Source organism: Oryctolagus cuniculus, chromosome 2 (genome assembly GCF_051225735.1).
Source record: "Oryctolagus cuniculus isolate XC-2025 breed Fujian yellow rabbit chromosome 2, ASM5122573v1, whole genome shotgun sequence".
Classification (NCBI taxonomy): Eukaryota; Metazoa; Chordata; class Mammalia; order Lagomorpha; family Leporidae; genus Oryctolagus; species Oryctolagus cuniculus.
The window spans coordinates 168,246,242-168,260,690 of NC_142868.1; the positions used below are offsets into that span (position 1 = coordinate 168,246,242).

Sequence of the window (14,449 nt, forward strand, 5' to 3'; positions counted from 1 at the left end):
CCTCGTTCATGCCCCAGCTCTCCCCGTGACTTCCTTTGGCATCAGCCTGCTGCCTTGAATATATGCTTAGGAGTCTGTCATAAGCCTTTTCCTTTGTACAGTCATTGACTAGAATGTGACTGCAAATTACTTTGATGCCTCCCTTTTAAGTAGAATAAAAATAGATAATTAAGGCATATTTGTACTAGGGATTCATAATTACTATAATGAATGTGCATTATGGAAGAGACTACCTAATTACCAAAACCCCTTGTATTTAAATAGAGAAAATTAGATTTCAAGTTAACAATACCAAATATTTTAAGGAAAATGGAGTTGTTTGTTGTCCAGAAAGAAAGAGGAACTCATACCCATTATCATCTCTCCTCGCAGGGTGCTCCATGCCAGAGGAACCATTGTACTGTTGCTTAGTGAGAATCACTACCGGTGCCTTAATGACCGTGAAGAGAGCAGCCTGCCTGTGAATTCCAAGGGCAGCCACACAGATGAACCTGGACCTGAAAAGTGCTTGAACCCTGAAGAAAGCATCAACGTACCAGAGACAGCTTCGTCTTCACAGGGAGCCAGTAACCAGGAGTACTTCCGGAAAATGTCGCCGTTTGGCTCTTTGGTCCCCGAGGAATGCTACAAAGTTAGCCTTGGGAAAACAGAGGCGTTCATGTGTAAATACAGGAAGGCGCACTCTTCGGGACCATAGCAGGCTGCTGCCACCAGCCAGCTCCAGCTCTTTATCCAGAGTCCTAAGCGAACAAATTCCCCAAAGACTTGGCTGATTGACACGTTTTTAGTAAGAATCTCTGTGCTCTCCTCTGAACTGCATAATGTTTGACAAAAAAAAAAAAAAAAAAAAAAAAAAAAAGTGAATATTTAGGTTTTGTATCTGTCAGAAAGCCCTGCTCAGCCTTGAATTGTCTCTGAGCAGACGTTTCAGCTTCAGGGCTTGACACGAGTGTGTCACGGTCAACTCGAGCTCAGTGATACGTTAACTTTCAGATTTCTAGAAATGGAGAAACCTTTACATGCAACTTCTTTGGATATTAAACTTGATTATATAATTTTCTCCTCTATTGGAATGAAGATAACTGGTGTTTGCAGTACATTTTTATATGTCATATCATGTAAAACATCAGTAGGAAGAATTTGAATTAAACGAGTATCCTCCAACCTGATGGAAAATGAAATTTGCTTCTTTCCTAAAAGCATGAATAAATTGTCACCTCACCCATATTTGTAGAAGTTCGATGTGTTTCTTAAGTTCCACTGCCTTGTATAAAAGAAACAGGATGTTGATGGAGACCTGGGTTGCGAGTTCACATTTTTCACTGGCCTGATAGAGTGTCTGAGCTCCGGCCTTTCAGAGGTACACCCTCCCCTGTGTTTAGGGCATTCTGACCTTGTGAATCTCAAGTCTCCGTAGTAGCAGCCTGAGAGCTCGCTGTCCAGGCAGGCTGTGGTGTGCAGCCCGGGCCCCGGTGTCAGCGTGCACTCACACGTGCCGGCTGTGGCACTGGTGCCCAGTGGCAGCAGCAAGGCAGCATCTCCTGAACACTCAGCCTGAGCTTTCAGCAGTGCTGCCTGTGTGCTAAGCTTGTTGTCTCTGGCCTTCTCATCAAATGATGAGAGCTACTTACTCATCCTGAGCACATTCCTGTTTTGCTATTCAGGGTGGCTAAGTAGCAGCCAGAACTCTTGTATGAAGATTAATACTCTTAGGGGTTTCAAGCAAGAAGCTCCCCCCTTCCCCAAATGTGAAGCCCTTTATTGCTTACCTGGTCTAGTTGGGTTAAAGGCAGTGAGGAGGGGCTGGTGCTGTGGCGTAGTAGGCTAAGCCTCCGCCTGTGGCACCAGCATCCAATATGGGTGCCAGTTCATGTCCTGGCTGCCCTCTTCCGATCCAGCTCTCTGCCGATGGCCTGGGAAAGCAGTGGAAGATGGCATAAGTGCCTGGGCCCCTGCATCCACATGGGAGACCTCGAGGAAGCTCCTGGCTCCTGGCTTCAGATCGGCTCAGCTCTGGCCATTGGCAGCCATTTGGGGAGTGAACCAGCAGATGGAAGACCTTTCTGTCTCTCCCTCTCTCTCTCTAACTCTGCCTCTCAAATACATAAATAAATAAAATCTTACAAATAAAAAGGCAGTGAGGATAAAGTTTGTATTTTACAAAGTTTAGGGCACATGATGATGAAACAATTGGTCATTCCAATCTTCTGTCCCCCGGGGAGCACTCAGCAGTACCTGCACACATTTTTGTTTACTACAACTCGTGCGGAGAAGAGCAGTGACTGGCATCTGGCAAATACAGGCCAGGGATGCGGCCAGAGGCACAGGACAGCCCCTGGCAACAGAGAACCACCTGCTTCAAAATGTCAGCTGTGCCCAAGCTGAGAAACCGGCTCAAGGCCTCGGAGGAGGTGCTAGGGATTTCTCAGGACTACGTCAAGAGAACTACTTCTGGTAGCTGTAGGACTGAAGTGCCTGCAAAGCAAACTCAAGAATCTGATCCTGTTGAATGCCGGATTGTATGTATCACTTGAGCTCAGTTTAGTTGGGTCTCCTAGGTGGAAATTAGGGTTCTGTTAGGAAACGGGGGAGGGGGTGGGCAGGGGGAAGGAGGAGCCTGAGCATTGGAATGGAGATGCAGGAAAGGATTTGGGTGGATTTGGGTGGCTCACGCACTTCAAACCCCGCTCAGCCTTTACGGAAGGGGCTGTGCTTGAAGATCCTAAGGGTAAGCCCTGTTCCCTCACAGGGAGAAAGTTTTCTTCATGCTGTCTTGCCTCACTGCTTCTTGGGATTGAAACTAAAGGCGGTGCTCGGCAAGTCTTAAGGCCCTAGGGGGAAGAATTCCAAACATCGACAACTGATCAAGTAGAATCTTAGTGAATATGAGAGGATGGATTACATCAGGCCAGAAAAAAACAGCTATGATTTTAAATCAAATTGAATTTGTTAATACGGGTACGTTCATTCGTTCTAGAATGAGCAGCTAGGATGCCTTCTCAGGCAAGAGGAAATGGTAGTAATGGTGGGCGGCAGGTGGAGTCTGGCTGTTTCCTAAGTCGGACCCACAGGTGTGGTGTGACAGATGAAGGAGACAGGAATGATTGCTGGATTTTTGACCAAGCACCTGGTGACAGGGGAAAGGCTGCAGGGGACTGAGGGGGCAGGTTTGGGAAAGATAGCAGAAGTTGAGATTTGGACTTGCTAGTCTAGACAGCCTAATACAGACTTGTCTAATCGAGACAGACCAAAATAGCAAGATTTGCTTGCTAGACAGTTTTAGACTTGCTAATTTTGAAATGTGCATTAAGCATAAAGTGGAGATGTCAAGTATGCAATTGAATGTGTGAGTCTACAGTTTGAGAAAAAGGTCGGCTCTGGAGATTTGTCTTCGGGATTGTCAGTATTCAGGGGGCAGGTATTCATGCAGGATGAGACCACCTAAGGAGTGAATGTGGAGTAAAGAAGACGACCAGGGCTGAGGCCTTGATTCCAACAACACTGAGAAATGGGGAGAAGAGGGAATCCACAAAAGAGACAGAGCTGGAGCAACCAGTGAGATAGGAAGAAAGCCAACAGTGTGGCTGCCTGGGAGGCCTGTGAACACAGGGGATGGAGGGGAGAGCGGTGAGCCCTATAAATGTAGCTAAGCCTCGAAGGAAGACAAGGACTGGAAACTGACCACTGGACTTAGCAGTGAGGCAGCCATAGTAGCCTTGTTAATGGGACTTTAGGCGGAGTGAAGAGGGAGCAAATCCAGATCGCAGGGATCTTATACAAGAAAATAGGAAAACAGCTGGTGGTCGTGGGCATGGGTAACACTTTCAGCAAGACGGTGCAGAAGGGGAGCAGAGAAATGGAAGTAGTAAGTTGTTAGTGTTGTGGAATCAAGAGAATTTGTTTTCTTATTGGAGGGAATCTTCCAGAAGGGATGAAACATTGAAGAAGTTGAAAAAAAAGGATAAATGTGGGAGCAATGTCCTTGGGTAAGAGTGGAATGCAGTCCACAAGTGGAGGAATTGGCTGTAGTGAGAGCATAAAGAATTTATCCACGATTAGTGATAGGGAGGAGGCATCTAGGCATTTATGCAATAATATAATTATATTCCTAAAATATTTTTCATTCTCATTTCATGCACTGAAAATAACAAAATTTATGAAAAAGTAGGGTCGGGACAGACCATTCCAGACCTATGCAGCTTTGCAACCTGAGCACTAAGAGAAACATCAATCTCAATTTTTTAAAAAATGAGCACAGTTAAGAAGGCTATGTTATATTCCTGGTCATAGTCATCTACAACAGTAAACAGAGGACTTTGCCTTTCTAAGGACAGGACATCAGCGTTGCGACAGAACTGGGCACAAGAGGGTGGAAGAGGCTGAGTTTTGCAATAAGCACTTGCAAGGCAGAAGCTGTGGGCAAGCAGAGCCGAGAGGAGCATGCAGGGCTGGACATCAGGTCAAGTACGTCGTTCTGCAGCTCGCACATTCAGCTCCTTCCATGGGCGCCCTTTGCATTCGGCTGTGACACAAAACATTAACATGCTGAGGAGGAAAAGTCACTCAGGAACCAACCCAATTTCCATATGATAGAGACATCATCCCTCTCCTTGAGTTACTGCCCATGACGGAAAGCTGCCTTGTAGAACAGACTGGGAGTGGGAGCAGGTGCTGGAAGGTAGGCGGTGTGGTGGTGGTAGACTGTGGAAGTTCTCTCCTTACCGCTCCAATTTTCTCAGTGAAAAACCTACGCTCTGGTTTACCCAGTTCCTGAGTCTATAGTTGGAGTAGCTACCCCCAGGAACTGCAGAGTCCCCGCGTGGCTTTCTGACCCATGCAGGAAGCGTGTCGAATATTGGAAGGAACAAGGTCATATTCCATAGGCTCTCTCTTCCCCCTGAAGTACTCTATCTTCGCAGGAGCTGCAGATGTTAGTCCCACCAATCAAATTGGCACAGATGTTTGAGGGAACTCCGGCATCTGAAGCAGCAGCCAGTGTCACCCTCGGATTTGCTTCTGTGATCATTGTTAATGGAGGCCCGAAGAAGGGAGGGGTCTGCAGCCAGTCCAGCGCCCACGACAAGGTGCCCTGCATCAATGCCCTTATGACCCAGGGGATCTAAGGGTGCCCGGGGTGTCTGTGGCAAACCTGGATGCTGCGTGGAGCCTGCAGCCAGTCTCCACCGGGGAAGCACAGCTGCAACCTCTTAGCTTCTGGAGCAACGCCATGCTCTCTTGGCAAAAAATTGTTTTCTTTTTGGAAAATAACTTCTGGCTTGCTACAGAGGCCCTGGCTATAGGGCATTAGGTGATCACGTGATCTAACCACTGGGAGTGATCTGATCCATGACACCAAGAGTTCCACGGCCCGGCCCAGCAGCACGCCCCCGTCAGGGGGAAGCTGTATCTGCAAGCATTGAGCTGACCATCCCTGAGCTGCAGGTGCACTCAGTGCCTGAGCCTTGCAATGAGCCCCAGGCCACACTCTCCCCCCTCCGCCCAACCGCTCTGGTCTCACTGCGAGTTCCAGTGAGCAGGTCACCAAGGAGGAAGACGGCCACATCTGGCTGACAGATGACTGCAGGTTTCGCTGGCACGTGCTGAGGTTTAACTGCACTGGCATTGCAGCCGCACTCCGGGTGAGGACAGTGGGGAAAGGGATGCCTCCCAGGCGGTGGAACTTGGAGTAATCCGCACTGTACCTCTGCCTAGAGGGGAGGTGGCCATGGTGCTGTCTGTCTGGATGGGTGGTCAGGGACAGGAAAGAAGTTCTGGGGAAGAGGAGAGAGGCCTCTCAGAACAGGCCCAAACATACGGAATACTTGTGTCCCACTGGAGTGGTCCCTAGAGGCCCCACTGTGGAGCAGCTCTAGGTATGTGGGTGCCCGGGAGAGGCCAGTCTGCTTCCCAGCCACCCTCACGGTCAAGGCTGCCATGGCACTGCCACAGCTGATTCTTTTGCAGCAACGGTGACCAACGCTGAGATTCGCTATGACACTGCAGACAGGATGCAGGATTGCCCTGAGACCCCTCCCTTGTGGAGAGGGCGGTCAGCTGTCCTCAGGGAATAACCATTTATCCTGATTCTGGATTTTCCATGCCAGCACTAACCAAGTGGCCTTATTCCCTGTTACTTATTTGCAGCCACCAAAGAGCCGCATGAGTGAACAAAGCAGACCGAGGCTCATGGCCTTTCTCGTCTTCCACATAACCCATCGCCTGAAAGAGAAGACCTATGGTAGGCAGGAAGCCAGCAGGGAAGTGACTCCTGGAGAGGGTGAGGGGGTGGCCTAGCTGTGTGTGCTTTGAGCCAGTGACCAACAGATGGTGCTGTTTCTCATATAGTCAGAATACAGACTGAGAGCTAAAGCGAGAATGGTACCAGTTACATACCACACTTAAATACCCTATTAAAATGTTTGCATCTTGTCACTGGAGCACCTGGACTCCCTCCTGTAGAGGTCTCAATGCCTCTTGCTCCAGGTGTGGGCCCTCAGTGCTGTGGCTGCACTATTGCAGGAAGGGGCAGAACCTGTTCCACAGCTTCCCATGGGCTCCCCATCATCTCGTGGAAAGATCTGTTAAACCACGACAAGTAACCACACCAGTGCCACCATCACCACCGGCACTGGCACCCCCAGCCAGTGAGCTACCATGATAAACGGGCCTTTTCAGTGGGGGAAATACACTTCTGGGTGCCAGGCAGGCTGGGTTTAGTTTACCCACTCTTTACAGGGATTTTCTGGAGAGTGAGTTTTGCTGTGCCTGGGAAATAAAGGTACCTAAGGACCTTTCAGGGATAGGGGACAAGCCAAAGACAGCTACGTGTTCTGTTGGTATCTGGACTTGAACACAGCCCCTCTTCCTAGGAAAAGGGGTGCTTCCAAATCCCTAGCCACTTATTCATGCACTCCACGGTGAGCAACAGGGTCTTTCATGAACCCCTACTCCTACCAAATAGCTCCCGAGAGGATTTCTTCTGTCAGCAGAAACCACAATGAACACATTGATTAGGAGGTAAGACTCTTGCCTGGTTATTTAGGATTCTTGAAGCACATGGGGAGTTAACTGTGCTGTCAATCTAGGTTTCCACCAAAACCAGAACTGAGATAAAGATTTCCATGCTGGTCATTTATGTGGGGCAGTGGGGAGACTGGAAGAGGTGAAAGAGGGGAAGAGGGAGAGGTAAGCCAAGGATGCATTGTTGAGCTGATCACCAGGGTGAGCAGCTGGGATCCCACCCTGCAGGGCTTCTCTGTAAAAGCTGTGCAGAAGGCACCCACAGGTGTCCAGTGAAGGAGTAAAAAAGAGCATCCAGGGCCAGCACTGTGGCACAGTAGGTTAATCCTCCACCTGCAGTGCTGGCATCCCATATGGGCACTGGTTCTAGTCCCGCCTGCTCCTCTTCCAATCCAGCTCTCTGCTGTGGCCTAGGAAAGCAGTAGAAGATGGTCTAGGCACTTGGGCCCCTGCACCTGCCTGGGAGACCTGGAAGAAGCTCCTGTCTCCTGGCTTCAGATCAGCCCAGCTTTGGCTGTTGTGGACATTTGGGGAGTGAACCAGCAGATGGAATGTCTCTCCCTCTCACTGTCTGTAAATCTGCCTCTCAAATAAATACATAAAATAAGAGAGGATCTAGAAGTTCCCATCCCTCATTGGCCAAGAGTAAGATGCCTTTCAACTCCCTCCCACTTTTAGCGTTTCACACCCTCAACTTAATCCATAAATTGCAGGTCAAATGGAAATAGAAGAAGAATGGGAACCACTCAGAAGTCATGTTTCTAAATAGACATGTCGCCTTTGTCACAAGGAGAGTGGAAGGACAGGTTTTTGTTCTTTCAAAGGATAACTTCATTATATCCCATGGGAATGTTGGTTGCTTGGAGAAAGCTTAAATATGGAGTGAGGATGGGTGGTAATTACCATATTTTCAGGGCACCCAGGGCCTTTTGAACACTTTCCTAATGTTTGGGACGTTTTCTTCCTTTTAAATCTCAGCTCTCCAAGGCAGAAACCAGAACAGTAGCTTTCCCGATCTCTGTTATAGGTAGAATGCACATATGATTGTCTGATTGAGACATGAGCTATGGGAGGAAGCAGGCATGGCGGAAGCCAACTTCTTGGAGGGCGGTAGCAGATGCCCCGGTGTCAGAGCAGCAGGGGCCGAGGACAGCGTTCAGGGCCCACACGAATGGTACAAGCTGTGGTGTGGGTGCCAAGCAGGGGCTGCAGTGAGTCCTAGAGATAGCCATCGTGTCATATAGTTTGGATGGCATTCCTCACTGCATAGCTTCCAAACTGATTTTCCTAGTCTGCTTGAGCGTCCTAAATGATTTTTAAATAAACTCCTTTTATGCTGAACTACCTAGAAATGGATTCTGTTGACTGCAACTGGGATCGCATGTGCTGAGGTCACTCCCGTACTGCAGGCTCTGTGCATCTCGATCGCAGAGGAGTGCCTGCACAAATTCTCCATCTTTCTTTGACCACATTTTCCAGGTCAGTTTTATGATTCTTTGCTGCGCCTTCTCCAAAGTCATTTGTAATGTTTTGGCCTCTGAAAGATTTTTTTTTTTAACAATACAGTCTTTTTCATTGTGCAACTAAGCTTTACTTGCATCATTGGCAAAAAAGAAAAAAAAAAAAAACTAAGTGGAGGTGGACGTCACTGTGTACAGGACCAAGATGGCACAAACAGCAGATGGAAAAATGGGTTTCTTTATAGGCTCGAGGGACAAAGGGGCTGATGCTAAGAGGTAGTGATTCTAACAATCTGAGATTAATGTCCTTCACAGGATTAATTCATGGTTTTTGTTTCTGCCAAAACACCTTTAATATCAAATCTAAAAGACTATAAAACTTTGGAGAACTTTTGAAAAACTTCTAGTTGGAATGCTTTATATTATTCTTTTTTTTTTAAGATTTATTTTATTTATTTGAAAGAGAGATTTACAGAGAGAGGTCGAGACAGAGAGATGGCAGCAACAGCCGGAGCTGCGCTGATCCAAAGCCAGGAACCAGGAGCTTCTTCTGGGTCTCCCACATGGGTGCAGGGGCCCAAGGACTTGGTCCATCTTCTACTGCCTTCCCAGGCCATAGCAGACAGCTGGATCGGAAGAGGAGCAGCCGAGACTAGAACCAGTGCCCATATGAGATGCTGGCGCTTCAGGCCAGAGCTTTAACCCGCTGCACCACAGTGCCAGCCCCTATTATTCTTTACAGAGTGCAGCACCCAAGAGCCAGGACTATTTCTTGAACTAAACTGAACTCACTCTGGAGAGGAGGAAACAAAGGATGCCTGTGGATCTGAGAGCAGTAAATCAAAGGGACACTCAGAAGGCTTGAGAGACAGGCAGGTGTGAAGAGAGGCACTGACTTCCTGTGGCACTTAGAAAGCTAAATCTCATTAGTGATTCAAAATAAATGGCGGTTCAAGAAGAATTACTCACTTAAGACATTAGGTAAATATGACTCTTCAGGGAGTTTTCCAACAAAGCCTTCGGATTAAAATTAAGTGAGATGAAAGGTGAGAAGTCTTAACACAGAAATCCTGCTCGTGAAGAAATTCAAGTGGCTATTTTTATGCATACTTATATTTTTCCACAGCGAGTGTAGCCTTTTCCAATCTAACTCATTCACTCACTCATTCGCTCCTTCATTCACCCAACTATCACAAATTTACTGAGGATTTGCCATGTTTTGAGCTGAGCTGGTCCTTGGTAACCTGGCCCTGCCTGAACTGCTGCTGATAGATCCCTGACAGACAGCTGGGCAGGGAGCGGGAGGGAGCTGGCCAGAAACCTGGCTTTCTGAGTAATAGGAATAACCCTGACCTTTAGCAGTGGAGGAACAAAATCACCCTCAAAAAACTCTGATGGAGAAAGATAAATGAAGTCCAGGAACATATTTGAAAGAAAACTAATGGAGGGGCCAGCACTGAGGCATAGCGGGTAAAGCCACCGCCTGCACAGCCAGCATCCCATACGGGTGCCAGTTTGAGTCCCGGCTGCTCCACTTCCGATCCAGCTCTCTGCTGTGGCCTGGGAAAGCAGTAGAAGATGGCCCAAGTGCTTGGGTCCCTGCACCCACGTGGGAGACCCGGAAGAAGCTCCTGGCTCGTAGCTTCTGACCAGCCCAGCTACAGTTGTGGTGGCCATTTGGGGAGTGAACCAGCAGATGGAAGACAGACTCTCTCTCTCTCTCTCTCTCTCTTTCTCTCTCTCTCTGCCTCTGCCTCTCTGTAACTCTGCCTTTCAAATAAATAAATACATCTTAAAAAAAAAATGGATTGTTGGAAATTTAAAGAAACAGCTAAAGACATGCCTTGGTTCATGAAGAGCTCAGCTTTTTCTTGTAGTTAGATTCCATGAATTTAATATGTTGGAGAGGATCAGGAGCTCAGAAGTGTAACTGTGTCCTCTGACTGCCACAGTCATGTAATACCATCAGTTTTCATCAAGCTCCTTCCTCCAGGAAGTGAGTCTCAGGGTGAGACCGAAGAATGCTATCACTCAGGGACCCCTTCCCCACCCCACCCCCCAGGTACACACATTATTTCTACAATTCTTTGGTGACTTTTCTTGCTGCCCTTCTATGATTCCTGCCCTTGCTATCTATCTACATACTATTGGAGATTGAGTTCACCCTGGGAGAGTGGAAATATTTATCATGCATTTTGTCAAGGAGCCCCAAATGCTCAATGCTGGCCTCTGGATATTAATACAGAAACCAAGGAAAATTAGTTCACTGGGCCAGCAGGTTTGTTGTTTGTCTTGTTTTTAAATGTTTACTTACTGTACTTATTTGAAAAGCAAACAGAGACAGAGTTCCCATCCACTGATTCACTCCCCAAATGTGCCACAGCTAGGGGTGGTCCAGGTCATAACCAGGGGCCAGGAATCCTACTTTATCTCCCATGTGGGTGGCAGTGACCCAAGTACTTCATCCAGCACCTGCTGCCTTCCACAGTGCCCACTGACAGGAAGCTAGAATCCCAAGTAGAGCTGGGACTAGAACCCACACACTCCAGTTGGAATATGGGCAACCCAAGCAATATTTTAACCACTGTGCCAACTGCCCGCTCTTTTACTTTGTTTTTACGTAAATCAGGTTATATCACTCTTCTGCTCAAAATCTTCCAAGTCTGTCTCTTCCACTCACAATAACAACCAAGGTCTCAATCTGGCTGCTGAAATACCTCCTGCCGCACCTGACATTCTCCCCTTCCGTTCATCTTTGGCTGACTCCAGAACACGCACGGTTCATTTTCATGCCAGACTTTTGTACTTGTTCCCTTACCCTGGATATTTCCCTCCTTGCTCAGGCTCTCTGCTCACACGTCCCCTCTAGCGAGGCCACTCTGACCTCTCTGTCAAAACTGTCCCCCTCCCTTCTCCCTCTCTTCTGCCTAGCTCCTTTGTCCTTCCCAGTACCTCTCACCACCACAATCAACAACGGACATGTGTGTCTGTTGCCTCTCTCTCTGCCCTTACCATGGCAGCACCTTGAGGGCAATGGCTTTGATGCGCTCACTGTTTCTACCTTGCACTTGGATCAGTCTTTGGGACATCCTAGGCATTCATTATAGATCTGATAAATCAATGATCCACAAATGAGTGAGCCAGTGAACACAATTGGTCATTCAAGCTGTATCCATGTATGTCTGAGCCACAAGGTCTTGAGATACCCCTATTGTCGTTGTGTACCTGCTCCTAAAGAGACCACAGAGCCTCAAATCCTCCAGGGAACTTCTGAATAGCAAAAGCAAAGGAACACTGAGAAACAGAGGATGTGAGGCAGTCAGTCTACAAATCCAGGGACCCCCATCTCTGTGCATCGTATTCATTTATCCATTCCGCCATTCCTTGAGAACCCTTTTTTTTTTTTAAAGGTTTAGTTATTTTTATTTGAAAGTCAGAGTTGAGGGGTGGGGGGAGATAGTTCTCCCATCTACTGGTTCACTTCCCAGGTAGCCATAACAGCCAGGGCTGGGTTGAGCCAGGCCAAAATCAGGAGCTAAGAGCTTCCTCCAGGTCTCTCACATGGGCGCAAGGGCCCAAGGACTTGGGCCATCCTCCACTGCTTTCCCAGGCACATTAACAGAGAGCTGGATTGGAAGTGGAGCAGTTGGGAATTGAACCAGTGCCCATATGGGATACCAGCATTGCAGGTGGTGGTTTTACCCGCTATGCCACAGTGCCTTCCCTGAGAACACATTTGCTGGCACTTACTCCACACCCCACAGATTCCCAAATAAGTCACTTTCCATAGTCATCTGCCAATGAAGTGAACATAACCAGAAAGGGCCTGAATGCTAAATCCAGTTCCCTCTCGTTTGACCAAACCATGCATTCCAATGTCACAAGGCGGAAAAAGAAAAAAACGTTCTTTCCTTGAGGGAGGATTTTTTTTTTCCTTTGTGACATGGGAATGCATGGAATCTTGCAGCACGGAGCCAGCTGCTCAATCGTTACTAGGTAAAAGCTTGACATTTTCTGTGACACCTTCTTGATTATGTAGGCGTATCACAGACCTGCAGGCTGGTTGCTTTAAAAAAATAATGAAATTGCACTTAATTTCTTCTTAACCCATTGCATTCTTACTCATTTAGCTCCACACTACCTGGGGTTTTTGGACAGGGTTGTAAGAGCACCAGTCACGTGGCACAGCTCCACGTGTCCCAGTGGAGCTCCACCTGGCTCTCCCTTTAGTTCGCCCCCCTTCTTTCCTCACTGTAACTTCATCCCTCTTGAAAACCATTCCCCACTCCTGTGAACATGCTGTAAAGTGTTACTTTATTTGGAGCATTCTTTGTTTAAGAACTGACTCATCCTTTGAGTCAATACTGCATTCATCACATGTGTTATCTCCCCAGATTACCTTTCACAGTTGGTTTAGTTTCAATTCCCAAGTCCATTTTATTGGAGAAACATGTTGGCATGATAGCGATATACTGTAGACATAGCCAAGGCATAAAAAGCAGAGGCCTGCATCCCATCGACGCGCTTGCAGGATTCCAGACACTTACACAGACATGTTCACATCAAAATCCAGCTAGCTCCTTTGCTGGGAGTTAGACCCCTGCCAGGGATTGGCTAAGAGAGCGCAGGTTAACGCCCTACTGTCAATGGGGATGAAAATCACAGCATCCATTTACCTCCACAGCTGTCTTAAGGCTTGTTTTGTTGTGTGGCTTATTTATTATTGTGGGGAGCAACTCGGACTAGACTGTTAACTCGAATTAAGACTTATTCTATGCATCTGCTCTCCCACAATATGGCGCTGGGAGAGGAGGAAACAGCTTCTACACAGCTGCCTCCAGTTCAACCAATAAGCAGCAGGACCTGCTCCTGATTGGAGGAGAGCAGCGTACTCGGCGTGTGGGTAGCAGAGTTGGGATTGGTGGAAGAGGACTATAAAGGAGGAGAGAGACAACATGCACCAGGAACATCTATCTGAAGGAACACCTGTGCAGCCCCCGAGAGAGCCGGCCGGCGGTGTGCCGCTCCCCCGCGGAAGTGGGGAAAGTGGCAGGGGGAACCGCCCTTCCACGGAGGTGGAAGGTACAGTAGCCAACCCGGGAAGAACCAGCAGCAAACCCGGGGAGGGCCGAGCAGACAAAAGAACAGTGCAGGGTCCTGTGTCGTTCCTCCGCGAAGAGGGGGAGCGACATAATGGTGCCGTGACTCGGATAGGAAACCTAGGCAGGGTCTAGTGTCGCTCCTCCACAAAGAGGGGGAGCGACAATTATGATCTTTTTTCACTTTTTTCTAATTCACTGCACGGTGTCCAATCTTTCAAAGAGAAAACATAAGATGAAGTTCTCTCCGTGACATGTAATAAGAAACTTGAAAGGTGTCCTTGTATTGACTCAATGTCAGATGGCTTTATTTTATTACTGGTGTGATTTAATAAGCTTTATTTTTCAGATTAGTTTGTACTCAGGCTGAAGAAAGGAAACAAAAGCTTATAGGGGTGCTCAAAATGTTTTTCAGGTTTTATAAATGAGAGCTTATTGGCGCATCCTTGGCAAGCACGTCAGCTCCTGGATCTCGCCAGAGAGGATCAAATGAGGTGATTGACGTTCAGGGCCACACATGCAGACAGTCACAAAGCAAGGATGAAAATTCACAAATCTTTTAGTTGCTATCCTATCTCTAACCACAAGGCCATACAACCTCACTTTTTGAATAAGTGCATTAACAATTTGTTTAAAAAGCCATCAGGGATGCATTCATAGGGCAAAGTAAAGAGGACCTACCCACTTAAATATTAATATTTGAGCAGCCCTGGTGACATGAGAATTTCTCATAATGTTCTGTGGGGGGAGTGCCAGGAAGGTAATTAAAATTGCTGTCATACCTTTAGGCTACTGCAGACTACAGAGTTTCTTGAAGGTCAGTCATGTATGGAGAGATTCTGTGCTTATAAAAATAGGCCTGGCATTCTT

The 14,449-nt window shown here is 47.6% G+C and overlaps 1 protein-coding gene across 7 annotated transcripts in view; it reads left to right on the forward strand.

Moving 5' to 3' along the window:
• THUMPD2 (THUMP domain 2 tRNA and snRNA guanosine methyltransferase) overlaps window positions 1-1,227 on the forward strand; it is a 39,874-nt gene extending 38,647 nt beyond the window's left edge. For all 7 annotated transcript variants that reach the window (XR_016229447.1, XR_016229442.1, XR_016229445.1 and 4 more), the window contains one exon: window positions 373-1,227. Coding sequence is in view for 4 of the 7 variants with exons in the window: in XM_002709748.6 (XP_002709794.3) it covers window positions 373-697 (325 nt within the window). In the remaining 3 variants the exon portion in view is untranslated. The remainder of the gene's footprint in view (window positions 1-372) is intronic.
• Window positions 1,228-14,449: the final 13,222 nt, after the last annotated feature.